Source organism: Puma concolor, chromosome E1, assembly GCF_028749965.1.
Source record: "Puma concolor isolate L17-30 chromosome E1, mPumCon1.1.hap2, whole genome shotgun sequence".
NCBI classification, from domain to species: domain Eukaryota; kingdom Metazoa; phylum Chordata; class Mammalia; order Carnivora; family Felidae; genus Puma; species Puma concolor.
Window position 1 is genome coordinate 5,032,632 of NC_141680.1, and position 25,687 is coordinate 5,058,318.

At 42.7% G+C, this 25,687-nt stretch overlaps 1 protein-coding gene across 1 annotated transcript; it reads right to left on the reverse strand.

Annotated features, from left to right (window-relative positions):
• Positions 1–1,383: 1,383 nt before the first annotated feature.
• On the reverse strand, positions 1,384–25,617 carry LOC112857032 (myosin-1). Its single transcript, XM_086686026.1, has 40 exons — positions 25,505–25,617; positions 25,227–25,257; positions 23,431–23,674; positions 23,193–23,336; positions 22,918–23,074; positions 21,818–21,845; positions 20,969–21,083; positions 20,793–20,885; positions 20,595–20,658; positions 19,865–19,963; positions 19,670–19,773; positions 19,374–19,512; positions 19,075–19,193; positions 18,835–18,984; positions 18,548–18,718; positions 17,473–17,782; positions 17,305–17,375; positions 16,063–16,150; positions 15,863–15,980; positions 15,421–15,544; positions 15,195–15,331; positions 14,841–15,096; positions 12,550–12,792; positions 12,280–12,456; positions 11,302–11,447; positions 11,135–11,225; positions 10,660–11,049; positions 9,960–10,086; positions 8,267–8,385; positions 7,916–8,112; positions 6,462–6,645; positions 6,012–6,177; positions 5,798–5,922; positions 5,085–5,393; positions 4,794–4,997; positions 4,346–4,471; positions 4,088–4,258; positions 3,722–3,826; positions 3,504–3,599; positions 1,384–1,645 (listed from the first exon to the last, which is right to left on the reverse strand). Exons 3-40 carry the CDS (start codon positions 23,632–23,634, stop codon positions 1,493–1,495), a joined length of 5,820 nt encoding a protein of 1,939 aa, XP_086542152.1. The 5' UTR covers positions 23,635–23,674; positions 25,227–25,257; positions 25,505–25,617; the 3' UTR covers positions 1,384–1,492.
• Positions 25,618–25,687: the final 70 nt, after the last annotated feature.

Sequence of the window (25,687 nt, forward strand, 5' to 3'; positions counted from 1 at the left end):
TGAACACTTGTCTCTAAGGCTCAGTAGAAAAAAAAAGTGAAGGTGCATATCAACCCAGAGGGATTTCCCCCAGGAGCTGAGGTCCAGAGGAGTGCAGCCGGATAATTTAACTGACTAGATCGTTTAAAAAAAAAAAAAAAAAAAAAAGTAATCTGGTATTGTTCTTTTTAAATAGGTGTATGGTTCTTGGGGCACCTGGGTGGCTCAGTCGGTTGGGTGGCTGACTACAGCTCAGGTTATGATCTCACGGTCTGTGAGTTCGAGCCCCACATCAGGCTCTGTGCTGACAGCTCAGAGCCTGGAGCCTGCTTCGGATTCTGTGTTTCCCTCGCTCTCTGCCCCTTCCCTGATTGCTCTCTGTCTCTCTCTCTCAAAAATAATAAACAATAAAAAAATTTTTTTTAAAAGAGGTGTATGGTTCTTGTATGTTCTTTTGTTACATTCCTGGTCGACAAGATACTTGCTGTTTTACTTGCTCCTTGTCTATTAAAAATGAGGTGAGGAGGCCCATGCCACCTCCCGCACATGTAGCTCCCTGGTAGTGATACCAATTCTAATCATGATGAGGACAATTGCTGCAGCATGGTAGAAAGGCACAGCGTCGCAAGCCAGAGAGAAAATAATGAGAAGGGGGAACTGACTGAAAAAAAGATTAATTGGCCTTCCACTGCTGTCAGAAGTACTGGGAGAACGCCTTGTAAGAGATACCGAACTTTCCAGAATGAGCACAAATACTGCAAATATATTCATTCTTAACTCTCGTTTCACAACGAGGGAGGAGCTCAGGAAAACAAATAACTAAACATATTGCAGTGGCAAAAAAGAAAAAAATCTCTCATATTTAAAAAGGACTAGAAAATCTACAGAATATTTCTCTCTCAAGGAATCCCTAATCCCAAATTAATAGTTCACGTAGTTATAGTGGAGAGTTTGCATTATTAATATTGTTGAGGGTCTAATCCAAACGTTTTATATTTTCACTTATTTTATGTAGCTAATTAGTGTTTTAATTTATTTCTACTCAATCTTGGGATCAAGAATTTCCTACCATCTTATGCAGAAAATAAGTTACTTCGTTAATAGAAATCAGCCTCTCTGATAGCTAGCTGATGTTTTACCAAGTGAGACTTATCAGATGTTCCATGTTGTGTACACCTAATGCCCACCTCTAGTTTCACCTGCTCCCCCCTCCCCAGGGACAAGGGGGGTTTAGGGCATTTACCAACACGGATTGGCCTGGCTGTTCCTATCCTATTTTATTCTTGGTGACTAAATCCTTCTCCATAAGATATAAGCAAAATCTCTTTCCTTCTCTTCTTGATGCAGAAAAAGATTAATTGACACGGGGGCGGTGGGGGGCGGGTGGAAAGAGAGACTCACAAGTTATTTGCGGATAAATTTTTTATCTGCAAAAATCCGGAGTAGAAAACAGAGTGACAAAGATGTTCACATTTTGTGCATTTCTTTGGTCACTTTTCAGCATTTGGTTGAATTACTCTTCGCTTATGATTTTCGTGTGGACCTCCCGGCTCTTTACCCGCAGCTTGTTGACCTGGGACTCGGCAATGTCAGCCCGTTCCTCGGCCTCCTCCAGCTCGTGCTGGAGCTTGCGGAATTTGGAGAGGTTGACATTGGATTGTTCCTCCTGAGAATGAATGGAAATGCATTTAGGAGGGAAAAAAGGTCAGGATTTCTAGTTTCTTAGGTCAGTGGGTCTCAAATTTCTTTTTACTTGAAAAGACTTCACTCTACTAAACCTTTTTTTAAAAAAAAACCTAGAGAAATGCTCTTGAATTTTTTTTTAATTTTTTAATTTTATTTTTTATTTTTAATTTTCCTTGCATGCTTCTTGAACTCATGGATAACAAGGAGGGACAGGTGACATTTGCCACCAGGATTTCTAAAAGTTCTCCTTTTTAACATGTAAACATCTTAGAGCCATTACTAAATATGTCAGTTTTCCAAACTTTTTGTCCCCCTGAGTCTGGTGAATGAAACCAAACCTTCTAAAAATGCAGGTATACCACCTGTGTTATACTGAGCTAATAGCCTGGAGTATAAATTATTGCCCGTTGAATATAAATTATTACAACTTAATGCAGTTTACAAATTAAAGAAAACTTGTTTCTTAAAATAGTTTTGAGTAGTCTCTGATTATGTTTGAACAGATAATCAGTGAGTTTGGGAAGGCCAGTTCGGGTTTAGTCTTTAGTAATTGTCCTTTTTTAAAAGGCTCATTGACAGCTGTCCATAATGTGGCATTCAAATTTTGAAGTTAATAAAACTTAGAATCACCAAATAACAGAGCATGAAAAAAACCTTAGATCTTCCTCTTATAGATGAGGAAAGTAAGAGCCAGAGAGACATGTTAAGTCTCTCTGTCACCACCCCCCCCCCCCCCCCCCCCCCCACCGCACCCACTCCCTGCCCCAGACCTTAGAGGTCAGCAGAAAAATGAAAACCATTCATGGACAGAGGAACTAATTTGTGATAAGTAGGTGTGTATATATATATATATATATATATATATATATATATATATACCCATACTTAAATACTTAGGAAATCAGCAATATTTATTATTTAAGATAAATCATAGGCTGGAGAAGTGAGATAAGGTGGAGTGCCAAGAATCTGTTGATTTGAACATAACCAAGATCTTCTGAGCTCAGTGGTTTGAACATAAGCGGGACCTTCTGAGCTCCAGGCTTAATATTTAACTGCTTACTTGTCACCTTCACTTATGTATACAGTGGTATTTCAGTGTTTCCAAAACAGAATTCCTGTTTCTTTCTTGCCCTGTGAATCTGTTCCTCTCTTAGTTCCGCATTTTAGTCCTTGCTGTGCCATCCACCTGGTTATTCAAATCACAGACTGGATGAATTGCCTTTGATGCTACAAGGGCGACCTTTTAGCATATCCAGTAGTTTCTCCCTCCAGAATGTGTCTTGAGTCTCTCCACTCTGTCTGCTCCACCACCATTCTAACACAAGCCATGGGACCTCCTGGAAAGCCTCATAAAATGTCTCCTTGTACTGCCTGTGTTACCCAACAGTCCATTCTCCACAAAGTAGCCAAAATATACTTTAAAGAGTATAAGCCCAGGCATGACTGAGCAGTTCAGAACCCTCCTGTGGCTTCCCAGGGTCCCACTGTACTTGGAATACAATCCAGACTTCCTACCAGGGCCTAGAAGACCCTGTGATCTGCTTCCTACCTCACTCTACTGCCTCTTCTCTACTGCTCTCTCCGTGGTTCTTTCTGTTCCTTGAACCAGACTCTTTTCCACTCAAAAGCATTTTGTTGCTCTTGCCCTTCCCTGGAACCATTTTCCCTGGCTCCTTGAGTGGTTGGTTTCTTCTCATTCTTTAGAATGTCATTGGCCATTTTCCTTTGATCCTTCCTCACCATACCCTCCTTTTCTTTCATCCCTTAAATGAAGTTGGTGCTGCCATATCTGAGACCAGAGGCTGCTCAGTCACTCCAAGGGGTTCGGAACTCACCGCTTCCTCAGCTTGTCTCTTATAAGCTTTCACCTTCGCTTGCAGTTTGTCCACGAGATCTTGGAGCCTGAGCACATTCTTGCGGTCTTCCTCAGTCTGAAATAATATTTTTAAGAGTGAGTCTCTTGAGAGTACAAACACCATGACATTTTGTTGTACATTTGCTTTTTGATCCCTTGCAAACTAGGGTGAAAACCTAGACAAGCCATTTTCCTTACCTGGTAAGTGAGTTCCTTTACTCTTCTTTCATGTTTGCGTAGACTCTTGACAGTTTCAACATTGCGCTTCTGTTCACTTTCAACTTCTCCTTCAAGTTCGCGTACCTGTAAAAACGTGGGCATTTTAAAGACATTTACTGCGATCCATTCACTCAACGGATTTCTGCTTCTTCAAATGACCTGTGGTGCTTCTTTCACTCTGTTTTATATCTAGGTTTCATGCCCTAGTCTAATTGTCCCCTTAAAAGCTCTTTGGCAGCAAGGAATGTGTCTCATTCCATCTCTGTATGCCCCACTCATCCAGCAGCACTAGGTCCTCAAAAGGCCCTGGATTGGAATGAGGAAATGTGCCATCAGAAGACCCACCCTGGCCTCCAGTTTCTGGATCTGCTTCTTCCCGCCCTTCAGGGCCAGCTGCTCAGCCTCGTCCAGACGGTGCTGAAGGTCCTTCACCGTCTGCTCCAGGTTCTTCTTCATCCGCTCCAGGTGGGCGCTGGTGTCCTGCTCCTTCTTCAGCTCCTCGGCCATCATGGCCGCCTGTTAGCAGTGAAACAAAACCGGTTGAGAGCTGGGCTGGCGCATCAGGATTCAAGTTTGAGCACCACCGTGTTGCCCTCTGCTCACATCAGTGATGGCCTTCTTGGCCTTCTCTTCTGCGTTGCGGGCTTCCTGGACAATGTCTTCCATCTCTCCCTGGATCTGGGAGATGTCTGTCTCCAACTTCTTCTTGGTGTTGATCAGGCTGGTGTTCTGTTAAAATAACAAATTTAGAAATATCTAGTATATGAGAGCAAAGTTGGGATGCCAGATGTCTAATGAACTCACAGGCTAGTTAATTAAGTAATTAGTATCCCTCCTTGTTCAATGAGTTATCTGAGATGACAATATATTTTTGAACGACAATCAACTTCGGATGTCACAGTACAGATAAATATTACTAACCCACAAATATTAAATGTTTTAAATGTTATCCTCCATAAAACACTGTGAGTACATTCTTAGATAAAGCTACGATATGAGCAAAAATTTCATCTTCATTCCTTTGTATTTTTCACTCTTCTGTTATACTCACTTGGGTGTGGAGGAGCTGGACGCGCTCACTGGCGTCCAGGAGCTCCTGTTCTGCGATTTTCCTGCTCCTCTCCGTCTGCTCCAGGGTCGCCCGCAGCTCCTCGATCTCAGCCTGCAGCAGGTTGGCCCTGCGCTCCACCATGGCCAGCTGCTCCTTCAGGTCCTCCTGGCCCCGGAGCGCGTCGTCCAGGTGCAGCTGGGTGTCCTGTGGAATGAACGATCGTTGAGACACCTCGTTCTCAGGGCTGCAGTCTCCCCAAGCCCCTTGGGGCCCTCTTTCGAACCCACTTACTTTGAGGATGCCCTGGGTGTTCCTGTAGTTCCTCAGGGCCTCTGCAGCCATGCGGTTGGCGTGGTTCAGCTGGATTTCCATTTCATTGAGGTCTCCCTCCATCTTCTTCTTGAGCCTGATGGCGTCATTCCTGCTCCTGATCTCAGCATCCAGGGTGCTCTGCATCGACTCCACGACTCTGATGTGGTTTCTCTTCAGCTGGTCAATTTCCTCATCCTTTTCAGCGATTTTCCTGTCGATTTCAGACTTGACTTGGTTCAACTCCAGCTGGATGCGCAGGATCTTTCCCTCTTCGTGTTCAAGAGATGCCTTTAATGACAGCAAGGGGTGACGTTAGGGAATGGAAGTTTATGGTATTCTAGAAATAGGAATTAGTTCTTACTTTTTTGCTACTATAAGACATCTTTGTTCCCTCGTTACAGAAATTTCTGCAATGTGTTGTTGGTTTTATATATTTCTGTCTCCCCAGCTCGATCATTCCCTTGAGGGCAGGGACCTTAACTTACTTGTTTTTGTTCCTTTGGTGTCTAACACAGTTCTGACTAACACCTGTGTGTTAGTTGCATGCATGGTCAAGTCTCCATCCTCATATGTAGTACACAGAGTGAGAATTACTTTTCTTTTCTCTTGATTCAAGAATTTCATCAATTTTACATGCAATAGACTCTAATTCCCCTTGTAATTGTTTTTAGAATGTATGATAAAATGTCTACCTCTGCCTCCTCTAGAGCAGCCTGAAGTTCAGACTTTTCATGTTCAATTTGCTTCTTTACTTTTTCTAGTTCATGGATACGTTTCCCTCCTTCTGCAATCTGCTCAGTAAGGTCAGAAATCTCCTCTGTTGGTGAACAGAAATATAAAAAATTTTTTCAGTGAAGGAAAACATTTTTTCAAATCTTTTGTTAAAGGAGATTAAAATGTACTCACGTTGCAAATTCTTATTTTCCCGCTTCAGGGTTTCAAGTTGGTCTAAGGATTCCTCATAAGCATTCTTAATCTTGAACAGCTCTGTGCTAAGGGAGCGGGACTCCTTTTGGGAAGCTTCAAGTTCAGCATGAGTTTCTTCATACTTCTGTTTCCATTCTGCCAGGATCTGAGGGGCAAAGGGCAGTCAAGAAATTTAATGGAGAGAGTTTGTTGGGATATGAGAACCATCTATTCTGGCAGCTGCCAGGCAGAGTTGGGATGACCTGGGACTGACAAGTAGTTATGAATGAAAAAAGTAGAAACCACAGGACTTGTCCTCCCCCACTGCCACCTGCCATGGAGCAGCAGCTCCCGAGAACAGCTCTCTCAGATAGTTGGAATAAGGCCACTGAAGGGAGCAGGCTTTGGTCCCGTGTTGAATGCCAAGGCAGAGGCTGCAGCACGAGGTACCTTGTCGAAGTTCCTCTGCTTCTTGTCCAGGGCCGCGCAGGCCGCGTTTGTTCTCTCCACATCGATCATCAGGTCCTCCACTTCATTCTGGAGCCGCTGCTTCGTCTTCTCCAGGGAGGCACATTTGGCGTTCACCGCTTCTACGTGCTCCTCGGCATCCTGTAGACGCTGGGCCAGCTTCTTCCTGAAAGGTGAAATAAGGACAATAGAAGTGAAGGCCATCAGCAGAATTGGAAGTTTCCAGGTAGGTACAAAAGAGTGCTTTCCACAACCAGACTCCTAACGGTCTGCTCTTCAAGCTTGTTTTGTAGGCCTAGTTCTGTGTTGACTCATTCCCACTCCTACAAACTAAATGCTGACAACAGTCCAAATTTCAACATCACCACACTTCATAGTCTGGTTTTAAGGCCATCTGTGATCAGCCCAAGCCAACATTTTACCCATTAAGGTCACTGGTTTATTCCTTCTCTGTAGAATATTAATATCTGTCTTGAATTACTGTTTGTATGTCTTGTCTCCACTGAATTTTCATCTCCAGAAGGTAGAGTGTGTATCTTGCTAATCTTTGCAAGACTGTCACACATGTTAAGTACTCAAATGTTGGATGAATTGAATTCAAATGAATTCAAATTCATTACCAAATATGCTTGATTTTGGCTAATTGTGTCCCTCCCTTATTTTTCCTGGCATTCCATTAATCCTTTAATAAAAATAAACTTTTCCAAATCAATGTCAATTTTGCTTTGTGAGCTCCACTGAAAATCTCTTCTAAGGAATCCACCCAAACATGATTCCAACCACATAGTTGTACACTAGTCACAGGATAAACGACTAGCTCCCTCCTGAAACCTTCTGAATGAGTAGATTTCTTCTTGTCAAGATTCTCCCTCTTCACAGTTGCATCTCGAACTGTTGATTGCATTGAATATTTGGTCCTTTTTGAAACCATGTATTTCCTTTCTTATTGCAGAATTTATGTTTTCTTTTTAGTCTTTAATAGTATATGTCTTTGTTCCCCTACAAATAGCCATGTTTTTACATCTCAGAAGGACGAGCTATGCTTTGAAATCTTGGTTATTTTTCCCTTACATACCTAACATGTTCGAACAATTTTTCCATTAGTGGCTGAGAGGAAGGAGAGGCACAGGGCAATACAGTTAACTCTTACTCTGTCTACACCTTTATAGATAGAATGATGCCCAAAATACCCCCTTTTGAAAATAGTCGTTCAGCTTCCTCTTGCCTTACCACCTGCTTTCTCTTTTTGCCCTCTAGCTTAATTCTTTTCCCGCACTGCCAGATTGTTTGTCTTGCTTTGGTTTACGTTCATGTGTGTTTTTTCCATTGTTTTTAAATTTTGTTTTTGGAGCAATGGACATTTTCCCATATAGTGCTTATAGCAGATGCACTTGGTTAACAGGGATATTCCCATTTTAACTAAGTCTAGAACATACTTGGCCTCCTCCAGCTCCTCTGTGCGCTGGATGGCATCCGTCTCGTATTTGGTCCTCCACTGGGCCACCTCGCTGTTGGCCTTGGACATTGCCCTCTGCAGCTCAGCCTTGCCCTCCTGCTCCTCCTCATACTGTTCGCGCAGCAGGTCACAGTCATGGCGGGCTGATTGCAGGGCGTGGGCCAGTGCACTCTTGGCCTAAGAACGTAGAGATCAGTGACTTAATTTTATATCTTTAAAGTGATATTTAGTCTCTAGGCTCCTAGAGGTCACCAGAAGAAAATCTATGGAAGTAAGAAAACCACAAATAACCTCAAAAATAAGGATAGTGACAACAACAAGTAGGGCTTACCTTTATCTCCTCTTCAAGCTGCCTTTTTAGTTCCTCAATCTGTTGTGTGAATGCTTGTTTGCCCCTTGAGAGCTGAGAAACTAACGAGTCCTTTTCATCTAGCTGGCGTGAGAATTCACCTATTAAGACCAAGATGGATAAAACTCAGCCTTACTTTTGGAAATCAGAGCTCTGAATTAAAAGCTGGAGCAGGGAAAGGGAGCTGAGTTTGAAACACTTTGGAGAGTATCGATTACAGCAAGCCACCAACCTCCACTTCAGTTCTGATGAGAAAATCTATATGAGAATGAGAAGTATGGAAAGCTTTGAGGCAGATTACATACTTACAGGCAACACAAAACATTTTGCAAGGTATTTAAGATTATTTGATCACAGTAGAAATTGGTCAAGAAACATGCAACAAGAAATGTAAATCAAAGCAACAAAACATCCCAGTGCTTCCTGTCTAAGGCAGTAGTGTTGTACTAGTGTACCTTACACTGAAAGTTGATTGAAACAAAGAATTTATTGTATGGAAAATAGGAGACTTTGACCGATTCCCTCCATCAGTAGAAGTGATGTTCAGAAGAAAATCCTGGAAGCATTTTTATGTTAAGAAATGATCAAATACCCTTCCACCCCAGAATTCATTGGTTTAGGGGGCCTGAGCAGTTCCTAGACTAAATGGCATTTAAATCCAATCCAACTCTTCAGGCACCATAATTCAGAAAACATGCTGTGCTGTATTAAAAAGGGAGGAAAGACTTTCAGCTCCATTTTTGAACTGGTTACCTGGAAGCTTTATCTCTTTAATAAGAATGACAACTTTCTCTTTTTTCCATACCACTAAATTCTAGAAGGAACTTAGAAAAGATTCTTAAGATTCTTTGAGAATACAGGTTTTCTTCTTCCTGCATGAAGTGTACTAACTACCTGCATGACAATAACACAAGCCTCACTTTGAACTTTGTTCTAGAAAGAACAATATTTGAATGGATAAGAAAAAGTGGTTCTCCAACACTTTGATCTGCCTATCACTTTAATAGTCCAGACAACCCATAAAATAATTACCATCTCGTTAACCTCTTGCTTGAGGAGGTAGAACTTTGGTAAAAAAGTTGGTAAAACTTTGGTAAAAAGTTAATTAGGGGAAGGGGTTAATGCACAGACTCTCCAATTTGGGAAGTCAAAACTACAAACATCCCTTGAAGGCTCCGGTGGGGGTGGGTTGTAGTACTATTTCTCTGCATGATGGTGCTAGCTAGCAGCAGTTGGCCAGACTTCAGGAAAAAGAGTGGAGTAAGCGTTCTTGGACAGCCACCTCATCATTGCCATAGTCTGTCATTTTTAAAATGTGGATTACATTACACAGGCCATTGAGGGTAATAGAGTAATAAATAACTTGGGCAAGCATTTTGAAAGATGAAAATAAATATTGTGAAGATACACTTTAAATCTGGTAACTTGATTAAAGTCAAATCTGCTTTAAAATGTGAACAAGCAAAAGAGCCTGGATCTCTTTAGTGAAATCAGCAATTACAACAAAAAAGAAAGCAGTCCGTGCCAGTGGTCAGTAATGTGTTCATACGAGTGGTGGTGGGTGGCCCCCAGGCAGATAGTATGTGATCTCAATTAAGTCATTGCAGAGGTTTTCAGCAAATTAAGCATCCAAGCTAAATTTGTCATTCAAGGTCAACACTGGTCAATGGCCCACCTGATTCTGTCTGCAGACGCGCTCTCTGAGCTGTCAGGTCATTGATCAGCCGCTGCTGCTCCTCTTCCTTGGTCTTAAGTTCACTCACCTGGTCTTCTAGAGTGCGGCACATCTTTTCCAGGTTCCCCTGCATCAAAAAGTGGTAGAAGGCATCTCAAGCAAGTATTTGGACCACAGAAAATTTCAATAATCCACACATTCCATACGGTGGTACTTCCTTATTTGGAGAATTAAATATCTTTACAAGCAAACAAAAACTACAGAGGCCTTGGGTTGTGGTGGAAAGAGTAACGAATGACAGAGTCTAAACGTGCTACCAGCAAATGGCTTTGGGAATTTAAGTCTTAAATCAGGTGGCTTATCTCTGAGATGAGAATAATGATACTTGATTTTTTTGAGCAGCAAGTTTATGTATTTGTGCTTAAGGGGAAAAACAAAAGCCTAATCAAGGTGAGGTGTTTTTAAAAACCCCAAATGCATAGTTGAGTTGCTCTCATTTGGAAGAGCTGAACTTTCCGCCCTACATGTTCTTTGGGTGTGGCTGTTCTCACAGCAAAGAGTGGACCCTTTGCCATCACACCCTGGGTGTCCCTCGCTCCCGCCAGTCACCTGCTTGTGCTGCCAGTTACTAAGGACTCTTGACCGGCTCACTCACACCTGTCTCACAGAAATCTCTTTAAGACTTAAACCATGGTTGTACCTTGGCCTTGGAGACAGTCTCCATGTTACTGGCCAGGTCGTCGATCTCCATCTTCAACTCGCTCTTCTCCTTCTCCAACTTCTGCTTGACCCTCTGTAGGTTGTCTATCTGCTCCCCCAGCTCGGCCACGCTGTCCGCGTGCTTCTTCCTCAGGGTGGCCGCCGTGGCTTCGTGCTGCAGGGTGGCCTCCTCCAGGTCCCTGCGCATCTTCTGGAACTCGGCCTCCCGCTTCTTGTTCATCTCGATCTGGGCGGAAGTGGCCCCGCCGGCTTCTTCCAGCCGCTCGCTGATCTCCTCCAGTTCGCGGGAGAGGTCGGAGCGCTGCTTCTCTGCTTTGGCCCGGGAGGCCCGCTCTGCCTCGATTTCCTCCTCCAGCTCCTCGATGCGGGCCTGAGGGTGACACACCAACATTAATGGCAACTCGTGGCAGTTTTGATTCCTGTGATACGCGGACGAGGTGGAGGTTGTGACTCACCTGTAACTCCTTGATCTTCTTCTGCAGCTGCATGGCGAGGGCCTGCTCGTCTTCAATCTTGCTTTGCAGATTGCTCATTTCAAACTCTTTCCTGTCAAAGGGGCACTTTATGTCAGTCACAGAAACAGTAGTAGCACTTTCCCCATAGACGTGTTCTCATTGCTTACTTTTTGAGTTTCTCATCGAGTTGCTGCTTGTCATTTTCAATATCCATTGTGGATTCTTGGGCCAATTTTAGGTCTCCCTCCAGTTTCCTCTTGGCTCTTTCTAGGTCCATGCGGATTTTCTTTTCTTGTTCCAGGGATCCTTCAAGCTATAAGTTAATAATGCATGAATATAGTTCCTGAAATGTTACCATCTTTTATCCCAGGTTTGACTTGTAGACATTTAACTCCTATCTAATCAGCAGCTTATTTTGATTTTTCCATGAATTAGGCAAATTTGTCCCACCTATTCCATTCTCATAACTATTCACTTAGTCCCAGGAATCATCATTTGAAAGGTGAAGTGTACCTCATTACCATACCATTACAGTAAACTGCCAGGGAGACAGCATGCCTTCCTTATCTCCCCACCGGAATCCACTGTGACTGTGCTTCACCACACCCACAGACCCCACAGCTGTGTTTCTAACCATGACTTTTGTCACTTCCTCCCTGATGCACACATTTATAGCGGGTTCTCTATTTGGTATCAGACTATGTTTAAAGCCGAATTCACCTTCCACATTCTTTATTTGGAAACCTTTCTTCCTGTGAGAGAGAATCTTACGGATGTTTACTACTTCTTTGCTATTGCTATGCTCCCCATTTGGAGCATCTCTCAATTTCTTTGCATGGCCTCTTGCTTTTCAAGCCCAGGCCAAACCCATTTTTTGTTTGTACAGATTTCTTTGGTAAACACAAGCTTTCCTTTTCCCTGAGTCTTTTTATGTATATTGTCTGTTACCAACAACTTTGTTTATTGATTTTTTTTTTTGACTTCTTGGGTGTCCATCTTAGACCTTGTAGCAAAGATAATGTCCTATACACATATCCATTGGAAGCTTTTGAAAAGTCCTCATTACATCATAAGAATACAAACTCATGTTTACTTAGTTTGTTATAAAATTAAAAAAAAATTTTTTTACATGATTTTAGGCTTACATCATCCACTTGTTGTTCAAGCTTGATTTTAGCTTTGGTCAGCGTGTTGACCTTGTCCTCTTCTGCCTGTAGGTCATCCAGGGTCTGCTGGTGGGCCTCCTGGAGGGCCTTCTTCTCCTTGGTCAGCTTAGCGATGGTTTCGTCCAGGCCTGCCATCTCTTCCGTGAGGTTTTTCACCTTGAAAAATTAAAGAAGAAATGGTATCTGCTCTAAAGCAGGTTTACTAGGCTGACGGAACCTCGATATGGTAGAACAGAATGTAATTCATACCTTGTTCTCTGTGGCATGCTTCTCCTTTTCAACCTTGGCCAGGGTCAGCTCAAGGTCGTCAATGTCTTTCTTGAGCTCTGAACACTCATCCTCCAATTTCCTCTTCTTGGCCGTCAGCTCGGCGTTGATCTCCTCCTCATCCTCAGCTCTCTCAGTCACCTCCTTGATCTTGGCCTCCAGCTGGATTTTCGTTTTGATCAGCTGATCGCACCTTTCCTCTGCATCAGCCAAGCTGTCTGCTTCCTGAAAAGGGATAATAGGCATTTTTAGATTGTAGTTCTTTGGACATTTTCAGATTTTATTAATATTTCAAAATCATATAAGTGAATTGTGTTTTAAAGCCTTAGGTTACTTTTTGTAAACTTCCCATCATCTAGGAAATTGGGCACTTATTATGACATTGCAGATTTTTTTTTTAATTTAAGGAATTTAAGTCATGGTTCCTGATGAAATTATGATACAGTTTTATTTGCTAATGATGCAGTTCAGGACATACTATGCCAAAATATGGCACCGTGGCATATTGTGTACCATAAACTGAAGGAGTTTGAGAAAATGGAAGATGCAGGAAACCCACTCTGACCTCCTGCCCTCACCGTAAAACAGGTCAAAGTACCCTTCCTGTACTAGTAGGAAAGAAGACATTCTTATCACCAGAGATGAGAATTGGGGGCCCAGAAAGCTGTATAAACAAACCTTGTTAAACTAACCCTTATCTTTTTAGTTACTTTTTCACCATTTATTACTCTTAACTCAAACCCCTTTGTCCTGTCAAATCTTTACAAATTTATTGCCTGTCTAAAAGATATATAAGCTTCCTGCTCTGCTTACTTCTTTGGGTCTTCAGTCTCTTGCAAAGGCTCCCATGTACATGTAAAAATTCAATAAATGTGCATGCTTTTCTCCTGTTAGTTGATGTTGGTTGCTTTAATTTTCAGATCCAGCCAGGGACTTTAAGAGGGTCCAGGAAAACTTCTTGTTCCCCTAATCATGACCTATATTTAATGTGTTGGTATATAATTTCAGATAAGTCTCCTTTCTTTCTTTAGTATTTATTTCCAGAAAAGTTTAGTGTGTAAAAAACAGACAAAATGGTCAGGTATCCAGCAGGTTGCTAGAGGGAGGGGTAATACCAGGAAAGTGACTTAAAGGGAAGATGTCTTACAGTGACAGAGTAGCTGGGAATCAAAGGAAACACATGGAAGAAATAGGAGGCACTAAAAATGTTCAGAAGTGGTGCTTAAAGAAGTACCAGGTGGGTTTCTCATAAGTTAGAATAGAAACTCTGTGGGAGCAGGGGCCATGCCTCTTACTTCAAGTTGTATCCCTGGTGCTTGGAACATTATTCCGTATTTATTAAATGTGGAGACTTGACAGAATGATGTTGGAAAGAGGTCATACTATTCTCAGAGGAGAGGAGTATGATTGGAAACTGAGGTATACCTTGCAGTTAGCACCCGGTTCTCGAAGGTGTGATGAGCCTCTTGTCATTTTGGAAAAACTGTTCAAAGTCACAGTGCCAACCCAGGTAGGTACAGACAGTTCATCTTTCTTTACATCTTCTAGTGAAAGGCCCTAAACCTGTATGTCCAACTGGACCAAAGTAGATGTTCTTCTGAGCTCAGAGGACTGTAGGACAACTCTCAGTACTCAGGTAGTGGGTCTCGGTAGCAATCTGGTCATTTGCGTCACAAAGTGGGTTAAGCAGTGGTGTTTGATCAAACATTTCTTCCAGGTCTTCTGGGTGTTTATTGGGACATCAAGCAAGAATGTCAACCCTGTCTCTCATGCTTTGGATAAAAACTGACACTGTCTATAGAAAGTGTTCCCATTATCCTGGTCATGATCCTACTCTTTCAGGTACTGGAGAGTTTCTAAAGATAGAACTGTCAGGGAAGTTGCCAGAATACTGGTTTCAAGTGGATGTATTTTCATCATGATGTGTCCTCCCTCTTCACTGTGATTATTGTTCTTTTCACTGGTCTAATTTGCTCTTCTCAGTAGGGAGAATCTTGGGGAGCAAAGATCACCTCATTTTTTGACCACATTCTGCTAGGAAAAACACTAGGGGGAAAGGGAAAATGCTTTTCTTTTTCCTTTTAAACAGCAAAGAATCCTACTGCAATGCTTTCTAGTAATGTTGTGTATGGGATTGTGTGGATCTTCTATGGAGTTGTGAGTTAGGAAAGATTGATAGTCCCTTAGGTGGAATCTAGACCTTTCTCTAGCAATTACTGAGCTGAAATTTTCACATCAGATTGGGTGCTAAACAAATGGGTTCTGATACTCACAGCTTGGACCTGGAGTTGCAGGTCATTTTTCTCTTGCATCAGAGCAACCATTTTCTCTTCCAGCTCTTTCCTTTTTGCCTCTGACTTCGCCAGCTCTTCCTTGGTCTTCTCAAATTCTTCCTTCATGTTGGCCATCTCCTTCTCGGTCTCAGCGCTCTTGAGGAGGGGCTTGATCTTGAAATACAGCTTCATCCAGGGCCAGTGCTTGACGTTCATGAAGGCGCGGATGTTGTACTGGATGCAGAAGATAGACTCTCTGTGACAGAAGCAGAAATGTTCCATGTCAGGTTCTCACAGGAAGCAGAGTGAAAAGGCCTTGGCTGCTGGGGCTCAGTAAAATATCTCTGTTAATACCTTCTCTCCACCATCCTCTGGTACTCCACTCTGGCCAAGAAGCCTCTGCACCTGGCCTGGGTTCGGGTAATCAGCTGGGCCAGCTTCTCGTCTCGCATCTCCTCTAGAAGCCCCAGAAGACCAGCTTTGAAAAAGACCTGTGTGGGGGGAGGATATGCAGATCAGAAACTGTACATAAACTTCAAAGGGACACGGATAGCATCGGGTGGGCTTTAGAGACCATTACCTTGGTGTGACCAAATTTATACTGGGTGTGGTCAATGTCGATGGACGCAAGGAGCTTCTCAGAAGCCTTCTTGCTGTCAATGAACTGCCCTTCAGGGATTGCACTTGCATTTAATACCTTGTATCTGTTTAGGCCAAACAAATAAATGATACAGCTATTGTCACCAATAACAAATCTTCTTGCCTTATTTTAGAAATGATGTAACTTTTGGGTAGTCTAACAAACAAAACAAGAAATCATATCTACGTCTTTATTCTCTGCATATTCAAAAGGTGTCAAACTTTTGGCATATCAGCATACCAAATGATCAATACAGAGTCTGTTAAGTGTGTTTCTCTTCTCCTCAATTATAATAGAACGTATAAAGGATTTTTATTTCAATCAAAAGAGTTGAAATAAATAAAAGAACCTCTTGAGATAATTTGAAGTGAGAAAATCTGACCTCTGTTTGAAGTCTGCATAAAGGATTCTGCTGGGGAATCCCTTCCTGCAGATGCGGATGCCTTCCAGCACTCCGTTACACCTCAGCTGGTGCAGGACAAGTTCATGCTCCATGGCCCCTAAAGGGAAGGATACACATGCCTTATTTCATGGTCTAAAGCAAACACACTGGCACTTGTCTGGATGTCAGAAGTGTCTTACCGGGGGTTTTGGTTTCATTGGGGATGATGCAGCGTACAAAGTGGGGGTGAGTGCTCCTCAGATTAGTCATCAGCTTATTCAGATTCTCCTGTGGAATTAATGAATATTTGGTTTGAAAGTGTGCTCTTTTCATGCATTCATATTTACAGACATAATCACTGTGACGACCGTGACATTGCTTCAATTCTAACGAATGGTATCCTAATTTGAATTTGCAAAGAGTTCTTTCTGGAATTTCCACATTCCCAAAAAGTCCTTCCCTTTCCTGTTTTTGTGCCTTATAAACATATTTGTCTACAAGTTGTTGAGGTGGTTGTTCATTGCTTTTGAATCTCCTAGCATGTGTTGTAGATTTAATATGATATTCTAAATGTAGGGAAATACCCTACCCATACTGTTTCACCTGGATATGTGATCTGACGTTACAAGTAATTCAGTGTCTTATTCCAAATCTGTCATTTCTTTATTTACCCTACTTTCAATTGTATCTGCTTCTCTATCACATTCCTATTCCTTTTCCTAATTACAGAGCTATGTCCTCCTGCTCATTCCGCAGAAAGTGGCCTTTTAGTGCTTCACTCTGGGAATTGGCAGAAAACCAACAGCCATGTTACCAACTGTGAGAAGGGTTCCAATATCTGGAAATCCTGTTTGTTTGTTTGTTTGTTTGTTTGTTTGTTTGTTTTTCCAGATAACTAAAGCTTTCATTGTTACAGATGGGATTGTCCAAAGAAAAGCAAATTTTCCTTCAAGAGCTATTTTTTATCACATCTGTTTTATACCCTTCGTTTAGAATCAGCCTCCAATTCCCAACACTGTTCTTCTGTCTTTGGCTTTCAAAATCCACTCTATTCAGTTCTGTGCCAATATATACCTAGGCACGTGCATCATTTGGAGGCTCCCACATACTCCAAAAAATCTCGTTTTGCTTAGTCCTATCCCAATAGGACCTTTTAAATGTCAAATGACTTTATTTCCTGGCCTTCAGATTTAATTTTGTTATCTGATACTGACTTCTGCAATTCACTGTCATCCCTTCTGACACCTTGTCTCCTACACAGTGAAGTGTCTCTTCCAAACTACCCCAGACCCTCTGAGACTCCATTCTACCACCACCAACTGACCTAGATCTTTGAGTCACATTCAGTTCTGGAATCCTTGCAAGATTACTCCCCTTGCCCCACAGATACAATAAAATTGAAGTTCTTAAGTCAAATAAGAGAGAGCAAAGGATGTTTGTACCCTGAAGAGAGCAGACACAGTCTGGAAAGAAGAACCCTTCTTCTTGCCGCCTTTCTTCCCACCACCAGCCTCTAAGGGGGGTAGAGAGAGCACAAGCAAATCATAAGACAGGCTTTCTCAGTGTATGTTTTATACATTAAATGAAAGATGACTTCTGTTGCAAGTTACCTGCTTCAGCACCTGCTCCCCCAGTGAAGAGGAGAGCCAGAGTCTTCATTGCAGACTTCTGGTACAGCCCGACCACGGTGTCATTCAGGGGGTCCTTGTTCTTGTCCAGCCAGCCGGCAATGTTGTAGTCCACGGTGCCGGCGTAGTGCACCAGCGAGAAGTGGGCCTCGGTCTTGCCTTTGGCAGGCTTGGGCTTCTGGAAGTTGGCGGACTTTCCAAGATGCTGCTCATACAGCTTGTTCTTGAAGGAGGTGTCTGTAGCCTTGGGGAACATGCACTCCTCCTCTAGGATGGAGAAGATTCCCATAGGCTGAGAGTAGAAAAAGAAACAGATGCCGTTTGAATTTTGTCTGCTTATAGAAATAATATGTAACATCATGATCCTATTTGAGTAAATTCATCTTTTAATTTCTTACAACTAATGAAGACTTATTCCTTGGGCCAGAAGTCGTTAAGTTAGCAAATATGTATCAAGTGCCTCTAGAGATCCAGATGCTGTGCTGGGCTCTGGGATGTGATGGTGAGGGAGATGATTGAAGGGCATGCTCTTGTGGAGTTTGTGTCTCGCCCCAAGGCTTTACAGCCGTATTTCTCCCAGTGTGACTCAAAAACTGGTTGCATCAGAATCACTTGATGAAAATTCAGGTTCCAAGGCCCCCATCCACACTGACCAAAAAGTTTTTCCAAGGGTAATGTGCAATTTTATTAAGTACTTGTGGTGAGTCTTAAACCGAACTTTGAGAGCCTCTGCTTTTAAGTACTAGAAATTGGCATTTCAGTTACCAGTAATAATGAATCTAAGGATGACGAAGTGATAATAAGTACAAAATACTCTATCTAGTGCTCTTTTATAAGGAAAGATGGCTTTAAATATGAGGCCAGCATTGCAAACCATTGGGAAATGTAGAGTTCCGTACGTTAAAGAAAATATTCACTCTCCTTTTACCAGGATATCTACCTTGGAGTTAGCAAAAGAAGGAGTTTTCCTGATTTTGTTTACCAGTAGCAATATTTTAAGATTCTCACTTAAATACTATTCAGCAGTATACTCTGTGACCTGAAAAGTCATACGAACCTTCTCGATGAGCTCGATGCAGGCAGCCAGGTCCATCCCAAAGTCGATGAACTCCCACTCGATGCCCTCCTTCTTGTACTCCTCCTGCTCCAGCACGAACATGTGGTGGTTGAAGAACTGTTGCAGCTTCTCGTTGGTGAAGTTGATGCACAGCTGCTCCAGGCTGTTGAACTAGGGCGTTTCAAACACCAAAGAGCTCAAGTGAGTTTGGGAAACCCAGGGGGAATTCGGCAGAGCAGACACGAAGCGGAGGGGCCTTAACAGGGCCGCTTATTCCAACAACTCACATCAAAGATCTCAAAGCCGGCGATGTCCAGGACCCCGATGAAGTACTGTCTGGGCTGCTTGGTGTCCAGCTGCTGGTTGATGCGGGTGACCATCCACAGGAACATCTTCTCGTAGACGGCCTTGGCCAGGGCGCCCACTGCGTTGTATACCTTCGTGGACAGAGTAATGATTGTTGGCGTTACTAAAGACGTGTTGAGAAGGCTGGGGATGTGTGTGATTCATTGAGGCCGTTCACTTACCTGCTGCACAGTCTGGCCTTTGGTGACGTACTCGTTGCCGACCTTGACCCTGGGGTAGCAGAGGGCTTTGAGCAGGTCAGCAGAGTTCAGACTCTGGAGATAGGCTGCCTTGTCAGCAACTGTAAAGACACAATTCAGGCATCCTGTGTGACCTACTGTGGGCCCCACAATTCATAGGAACAGAGTGATGAGTGAATCATTTTATAGAAAGTCTGTATGGGGGTAAATTTGCATACATCCATCAGAAGCTCAGCTGTAAAGGAAACATGAATATGGAGTGGGCTTTTCGTCTCTGTTACCTTCGGTGCCATCTGGCTCGGCCTGCTCCTCACGCTGCTTCTGCTTGAACTTCATGTTCCCATAATGCATCACAGCCCCCGTGAGCTTGTAGATGGAGACTCTTTCATCAGAGGTGAAGCCCAGGATTTCGATGGCACTCTACCAGGAAAAATGAGAAGACAAAAGGACAGAAGACACTAACTTATTGAGGAGAATTTATACCTTATCTTTAACCACACCCAGAGAGGGGTGTTATTTTCATTCCCATACATAATGGATTAAAAAAAACAAAAACAACCCTGCATATGTAACTTACATCTGTGGCCATCAGCTCCTCTTGGTCATCAATGCTGGGGACTGTGATCTCCCCTTGACTGACGAAGGCATAGTCATAAGGGTTGGTGGTGATCAGGAGCATTTCTGGGTACACAGAAGTCAGGGTATACATTTTACATTAGAAGTTGTTAATAAATGATTAACGTCTAGCGTATAAACTTAAGCTCTTTCTTACCAATTAGGTCTGGCTTCTTGTTAGACATGATCTGATAAAAAATGTGGTAGCTTCTTTCTGCCTTCAGCTGGAAAGTAACTCTAGACTTCTCCAGAAGATCTGCAGTGGAAAGTAGACATTGGTCAGGGCAGAAAAATTACAAAGTTGCTGGAGTGATTTTGGAACTTGGGGTCATTAGCTACTTCTCACTGGCCCCTTGAGATTTCCACGGAATGTCCCCCCGAGGTACCACATATTGTGCCTCTGCAAACACCATTGCAGTTATTCTTAGCACCTCTGGAAAGAAACTAAAGCCTGCCTGGCCCAGGATATAGACATTTCTCATGCAGAAGATCCTTGACATTTGGAGTATAATTGATTCTCAAGAACCCCTGTCTCCCCAGGGTCTCTTCTCACTTTAAAATAGACCATTAAGAGCAACATTTATCAAGGCTCAGTAGGCAACTCATTTACCCTCATGTTAGTGTTTTCCTAGAAAAAGTTGAAATTCATTCTGAGGCTGGATTATTTCAGACAAGCCCAACGGCTCCCGGCAGTTCTTATGGAATCATTAGCTCATGACTGAGGATAAAGCACACTGTGGGCTATGGGTAAGACTGGCATTAACCATGGGCATGTTTGGCAGCAGACTGGTGTTTCACAGGCTCCAGGCTCAGCAGGAGCTGCAAAATGTTCCTCCAAACCATCAGTTGTCATTCTTGGATTCTGTTGAGGAGGTCCTGTTACTCACATGTTTCAATATCAGCAGAAGCCAGTTTTCCCGTGGTACCGAAGTGGATCCTGATGAATTTACCCTTGCAAGTAAAAATGATGATGTTATATACCAGACTTGAAGCGCACGAGAAAGAGGAGACTGCAACGATAATTCAGGCATGCTTTCTCGGGCACTTAAGGGCTGAGAAGAGCTTTCTGTGACTGAGAGACTCACAAAGCGAGAGGAGTTGTCGTTCCTCACGGTCTTGGCGTTGCCAAAGGCCTCCAGTAGGGGGTTGGCGCTGATGATTTGATCTTCCAGAGTCCCCTGCAAAGGCAAGCACGGTCCTCACCTCCGGGGCTCCAGACTTCCTGAGAGCCCTGACATCTTGAGTCTGACCCCAGACCCACCTGCATTTTGCCCGAAGTAACTTCCTCCTTCTTCTTCTCCCCAGTGACTGCAATTGTTGCAAAGTACTGGATGACACGCTTGGTGTTCACGGTCTTCCCCGCCCCGGATTCTCCGCTGCCAAACAGAGACCAAACATATGTGAGGAATTAACCTCTGTGACGAACGAAAGTGCTTCCACTAGCAGCATTTACTACCTTATGCATCGATCTTTTTATGTCTTTGTCAGTTCATATTATTTCTGTTGCTCTCCACTGATAAGAAGTAGAGAAATCCATCCATTAATCACCTAACACATACTTCTTGAGGGCTTAAAATGTGCCAGGCTCTCTTCTAGGTGGCCTGGGGTTGAGGGAGCCAAAGGGCAACCACCCACAACTATGTGGGAAGTGAAACTGTTAGTAAAAAAAACTCTATGAAACAATTTTGTGTTCTTCAGTCTCCTTAGATTAAAGACATGACTTAGGTTAAGTCTTTGAAGGACTGGACATCTCTCAAGGAGGCCTTAAAAATGAGCTACTGGTAACATTCCCAAACGGCTCAACTGTTCAGGAGGTGGTATGTTATTCCCTTCCATGCCCAGAGACAGGATTTTATACCATCATTTTATACTCTCAGGAAAGTTCTGTGCAGCCTTTAAGACTGGACTAGCAAATGACAAAATTTGGGGCATTGTTATTTTATATTCTGAGGTAGTCTAAGCCCTCCAACAAGCTATAAACAGTATCTATTTCCAGGCTGATCAGCCATTGCCTCAGTATGGGAGCATTAACTATTTTTTTTTTTCTTTTTTGGTGTCTTTTTCCCAGTGCAAATAAACTGCCAGTGAGTCCCAGGATAGTAATACATACGTGATTAAGATGGACTGATTCTCCCGATCTAGAAGAAAAACAGCAGGCAATCAGCATATATACAAGTTACACAAACAAAACTTTCTATGGGGACGGACCTGTGGTGTTGAGTGTCTCACTTTAAATGGAGTTTTTAAATACATTATTGTAAAGCTATGTATGACATTATTCTTAAACCTCTTAAGTTGAGGAGAAACATAGAATGCTGTTATATCTTGAATTCCTTAAGCTGTGACAATAAACATGTCCTGGTTTAAGACAAAGAGCAATACTTTCCAAAGCCAGACACTGTCTAGTTGTCAGCTGTGGATTCCGGTAGCATGCTGTCTGCTGGTCAGTGCATGAAACTTTCTGAAAAGTGGGTAATCTACTAAGGGTTTGGACTATAGTTCGGTACGTTTAAATAGTTCATCAAGCCAAGGTTGAGGTGTTGTTTCTAAATGAATTAATTGGCCTCACAAAGAAAAAAAAAATTTTTTGCCTTATGGCCACAGACTGCACCCCAGATTCTCATCAGCCTGCCCCAAAGTATGGCATCGGGTCGAAGAAAGATCAGATGAGGAGCACAAAATCCTTTTAAAGTGGGGGACACAGCATCTGTTCATGTGTGTGTAGCCCCCAAACACCATCTTCATTCAAAGAGAGGGCATCTTCTCTGAGATGGTCTCTGATGACTTGAGAGACAACAATACTCCTAAAAGCATCAGGTTTGTGGTCAGCAAGAAACTTAAGCACAAAAGGACTGAACGAACGTGTGTTTTTCATTTCTATTCAGACAGTGTGATTCAGTTGTTACTGAATCTTAACTCTTATTATTTACATCTATACAATAAATTATGTATTCCCAAGAAGGAGACTGCAAGCAAATGCAGCTGAATCAAGGTGGAGCGGTAGTGTGGCCTGGGAAAATCACGGAGTGGGAGTCTGGAGAGCTAGGTTTTAGTTCCAGCTTTGACGGCATGTAACTCTCTGTGTTTTAATTGCCTCTTCTGTACAACCAGGGGGGTGGATTAGATTATTTCCAAAGATCTTTTTAGCTTTAACACGTTGTGACTCTAGGGGGTAAAGTAATTTGTATGAGAAACACTTGAGCCACTCACCCGTCAGCATGAACTGATAGGCGTTGTCGGAGATGGAGAAGATGTGGGGCGGGGCCTCCTGGCGCTTCTTGCCTCGGTAGGCCGTCACCACCTCTGCATTGTACACTGGCAACCACTTATAGGGGTTGACGGTGACACAGAACAGGCCTGAGTAGGTCTGTACCAAAAAGGGGGAAAGAAGGAATATAATCATTTCATGGGGACCTTAATAATCTGCTGTTTTTCAAAAATATTAACTGCCTGCACAAGCAGAAAGGCCATGAGAATGAACTCACATAGATCATCCAGGCCGCGTAACGCTCTTTGAGGTTGTACAGCACGGCAGGCTCGTGCAGGTGCGTCATCATGGCCATGTCCTCGATCTTGTCGTATTTGGGAGGGTTCATGGGGTAGACTTGGTCCTCTTTCACGGTTACAGTCTGGCAAGTCAAATAAGAGAGGCCAGGTCAAAAAGTGTCAGCTCACCTTGCCCCAGGTGCTGCACCATCTCATCATCTCAGACACTTTACTCACCGCCCCTCCTTCAGTCTTGGCCGTCACCTTCCCCCCTTCCCTGCTTTGCACTGTTGCTTTCACGAAGGACTCTTTAGGGTCCGCCACAAAGACTGATGTCTTGGCATCAAAAGGCTTATTCTGGGCCTCAATGCGCTCCTTTTCAGACTTTCGGAGGTACGGAGCTGCCTCCCCAAAAACGGCCATCTCGGCGTCGGAACTCATGGCTGCAGGTTATTGGCGGCAGCCCAGTCGAAGACCCTGCCTGGGAAAGAAAGGAAAAGTATTATAGACATTCAGATATTACATATTTCACGTTTAGAAAAAGAAAACATTCTGTATTCACTTAACATTGCGTAGAGTGTGACCAGGTTTGGCTAGAGATGAAATATGGGTGTTTGTGTTTTGTGCCAGCACTGATAGGTACTTAACTTAGTCAAGCATTTGGAAAGAGACTGTGGTTTCTGGCTCTGGCTCACCTGCTGTATGACCTGGTAGCTGCTTTCTGTTTCATCTGTATACACATCCATTTCTGTTAAGTTGCCTGTGACTGGCTTATACAGGGCACAGAGCTAGGCTCTGGCAGGGTTTCCTCCAGCTCTTTCGCTGAGAGCACTCTTCCAACTGGATTATAAGCACCTTGCAGGCAGGGAGTGCTTTTCCTTCTACAGCATCCTTCACGCCTCTTAGAACACATACGGGATACATGCAAGGGCTCAAAGCTGGCTTTGTGAATTTGCAGCACAATGGATTTCTGTTGCTAAAATTCTAGGAACTATTTTGTACATAGTGAAAACCTTTTCATTACAGATTTGGATTCATTATAGACTCACAAAGACTACCTAAATCAAGGAAAGCAGAAACGGGGGCGGGGGGGGGGGGGGGCGCTTTGCTTTGCGTTGTTTTGTTTAAAAAAAATTCTTATTTTACATCAATGTTTTCTTGTTCCCATACCGTAATTTTGACAAATTTGGCTTCTTCACCTGTCTTTAGTATTTCTGAAAGACTAATTCTAAAGTATTATTATCTGTTTTCTTGCTTTATTATTGAGAATCTCAGAAAACTTTCACAAAATTTCCTTTCCAAGATCTGTCTCTTGCCACTTTAACTAACATTCATTAATCCTGTGCTTAATGATAGTGATAGTAGGTAGTGATAGATAGTAGTGATAGATAATGATAGTGATCATAGGTAATTTATTTTATAATCATAAAGATATTTTTCCAGAAAGACTCAAAGCACTTGTATAAGGTTTCCCATGCTTTCCCATTCAAGCTGCAGGGATTTGGGTAACACAAAATGCTTTGTCTTGCTGAAAATGCTCAGTCATTTACATATCTTTCTTTTTTAATTTCCATTTTATGGACTGTGAAACAACATACATGTTTAAGCCACTTTTCCAAGGCAAGGATTCAGTTCATTCAGATAGTCTCTCATGGTTTTTTTATATTATATGATGTTGAGGCAAAGCTGTAGTATAGGAAATTTACATTTTCTCTATAAATGAATAATAACACCAAAATGTTGTATTACATGTTGTAACTCAGTTATTTAAAAGACAGACTGCAGTGCTGGTAATAGAAAAAAACTGTGTATAAAACTTCTCAAGACTCTAAGAAAGCATTTTCATATATTGCAGAGGCTATAAATTAATGAGAACCAGTTTCTAAAGTCCCCTTCAGAATTTTTTCAAGGGAAGCATGATCAGCCATGAAATGAAAATGCTTTCAATTTATAACCCCCCGAGCACTCTCCAACCACCTTCAGAAGATTTCTTGCCTCCTGTGAGGAATAAGAAAAAAAAATCAGTATCTTACCTTAGAGATGCAACCTTGAAGTGGGTCAGAACTGTAAGAGAAAGAACAAATTTCTTCTGATTAAATTCTAACGGTTCCCAATAATAGCATAATTGTTAGGCGAGAATCAGGAAATGACTGGGGACACTGAAACATCTAATTAAAATTGCCACGGAGTAAGTAGGTGCCTTACTGGAAGGGCTGCCAGGGGCAGGGAAACCGGGATGTGTGGCATGTATGAGGGCGGCCAAGTATCCCTTACCGTCTCCAGACAGAGCCCTGTCCTCACACACACTTACCTTGAAGCTTTATGAGGAAAGACGAGCCAACTCATTCCAAGGGTACTTTTATAGGGTCAAATATGGAAAACACGTAGCCTCCTCCTCTTTCTTAAAACATATTTGGCAAAACACGTTTTTGGCAATGAAGGTCTCCAAGCATAATTCCCCTCATATTAAAGATGTTTGGATATAATTAGAAGT

Coding starts and splice junctions, on each gene's coding strand:
- LOC112857032 (XM_086686026.1), bottom strand. CDS start 23,634: ATGAGTTCCGACGCCGAGATGGCCGTTTTTGGGGAGGCAGCTCCGTAC. Junction 12,457..12,549: donor AGCATGCCACAGAGAACAAG/GTATGAATTACA, acceptor TAATTTTTCAAG/GTGAAAAACCTCACGGAAGA. Junction 3,600..3,721: donor TAAAGGAACTCACTTACCAG/GTAAGGAAAATG, acceptor ATATTATTTCAG/ACTGAGGAAGACCGCAAGAA.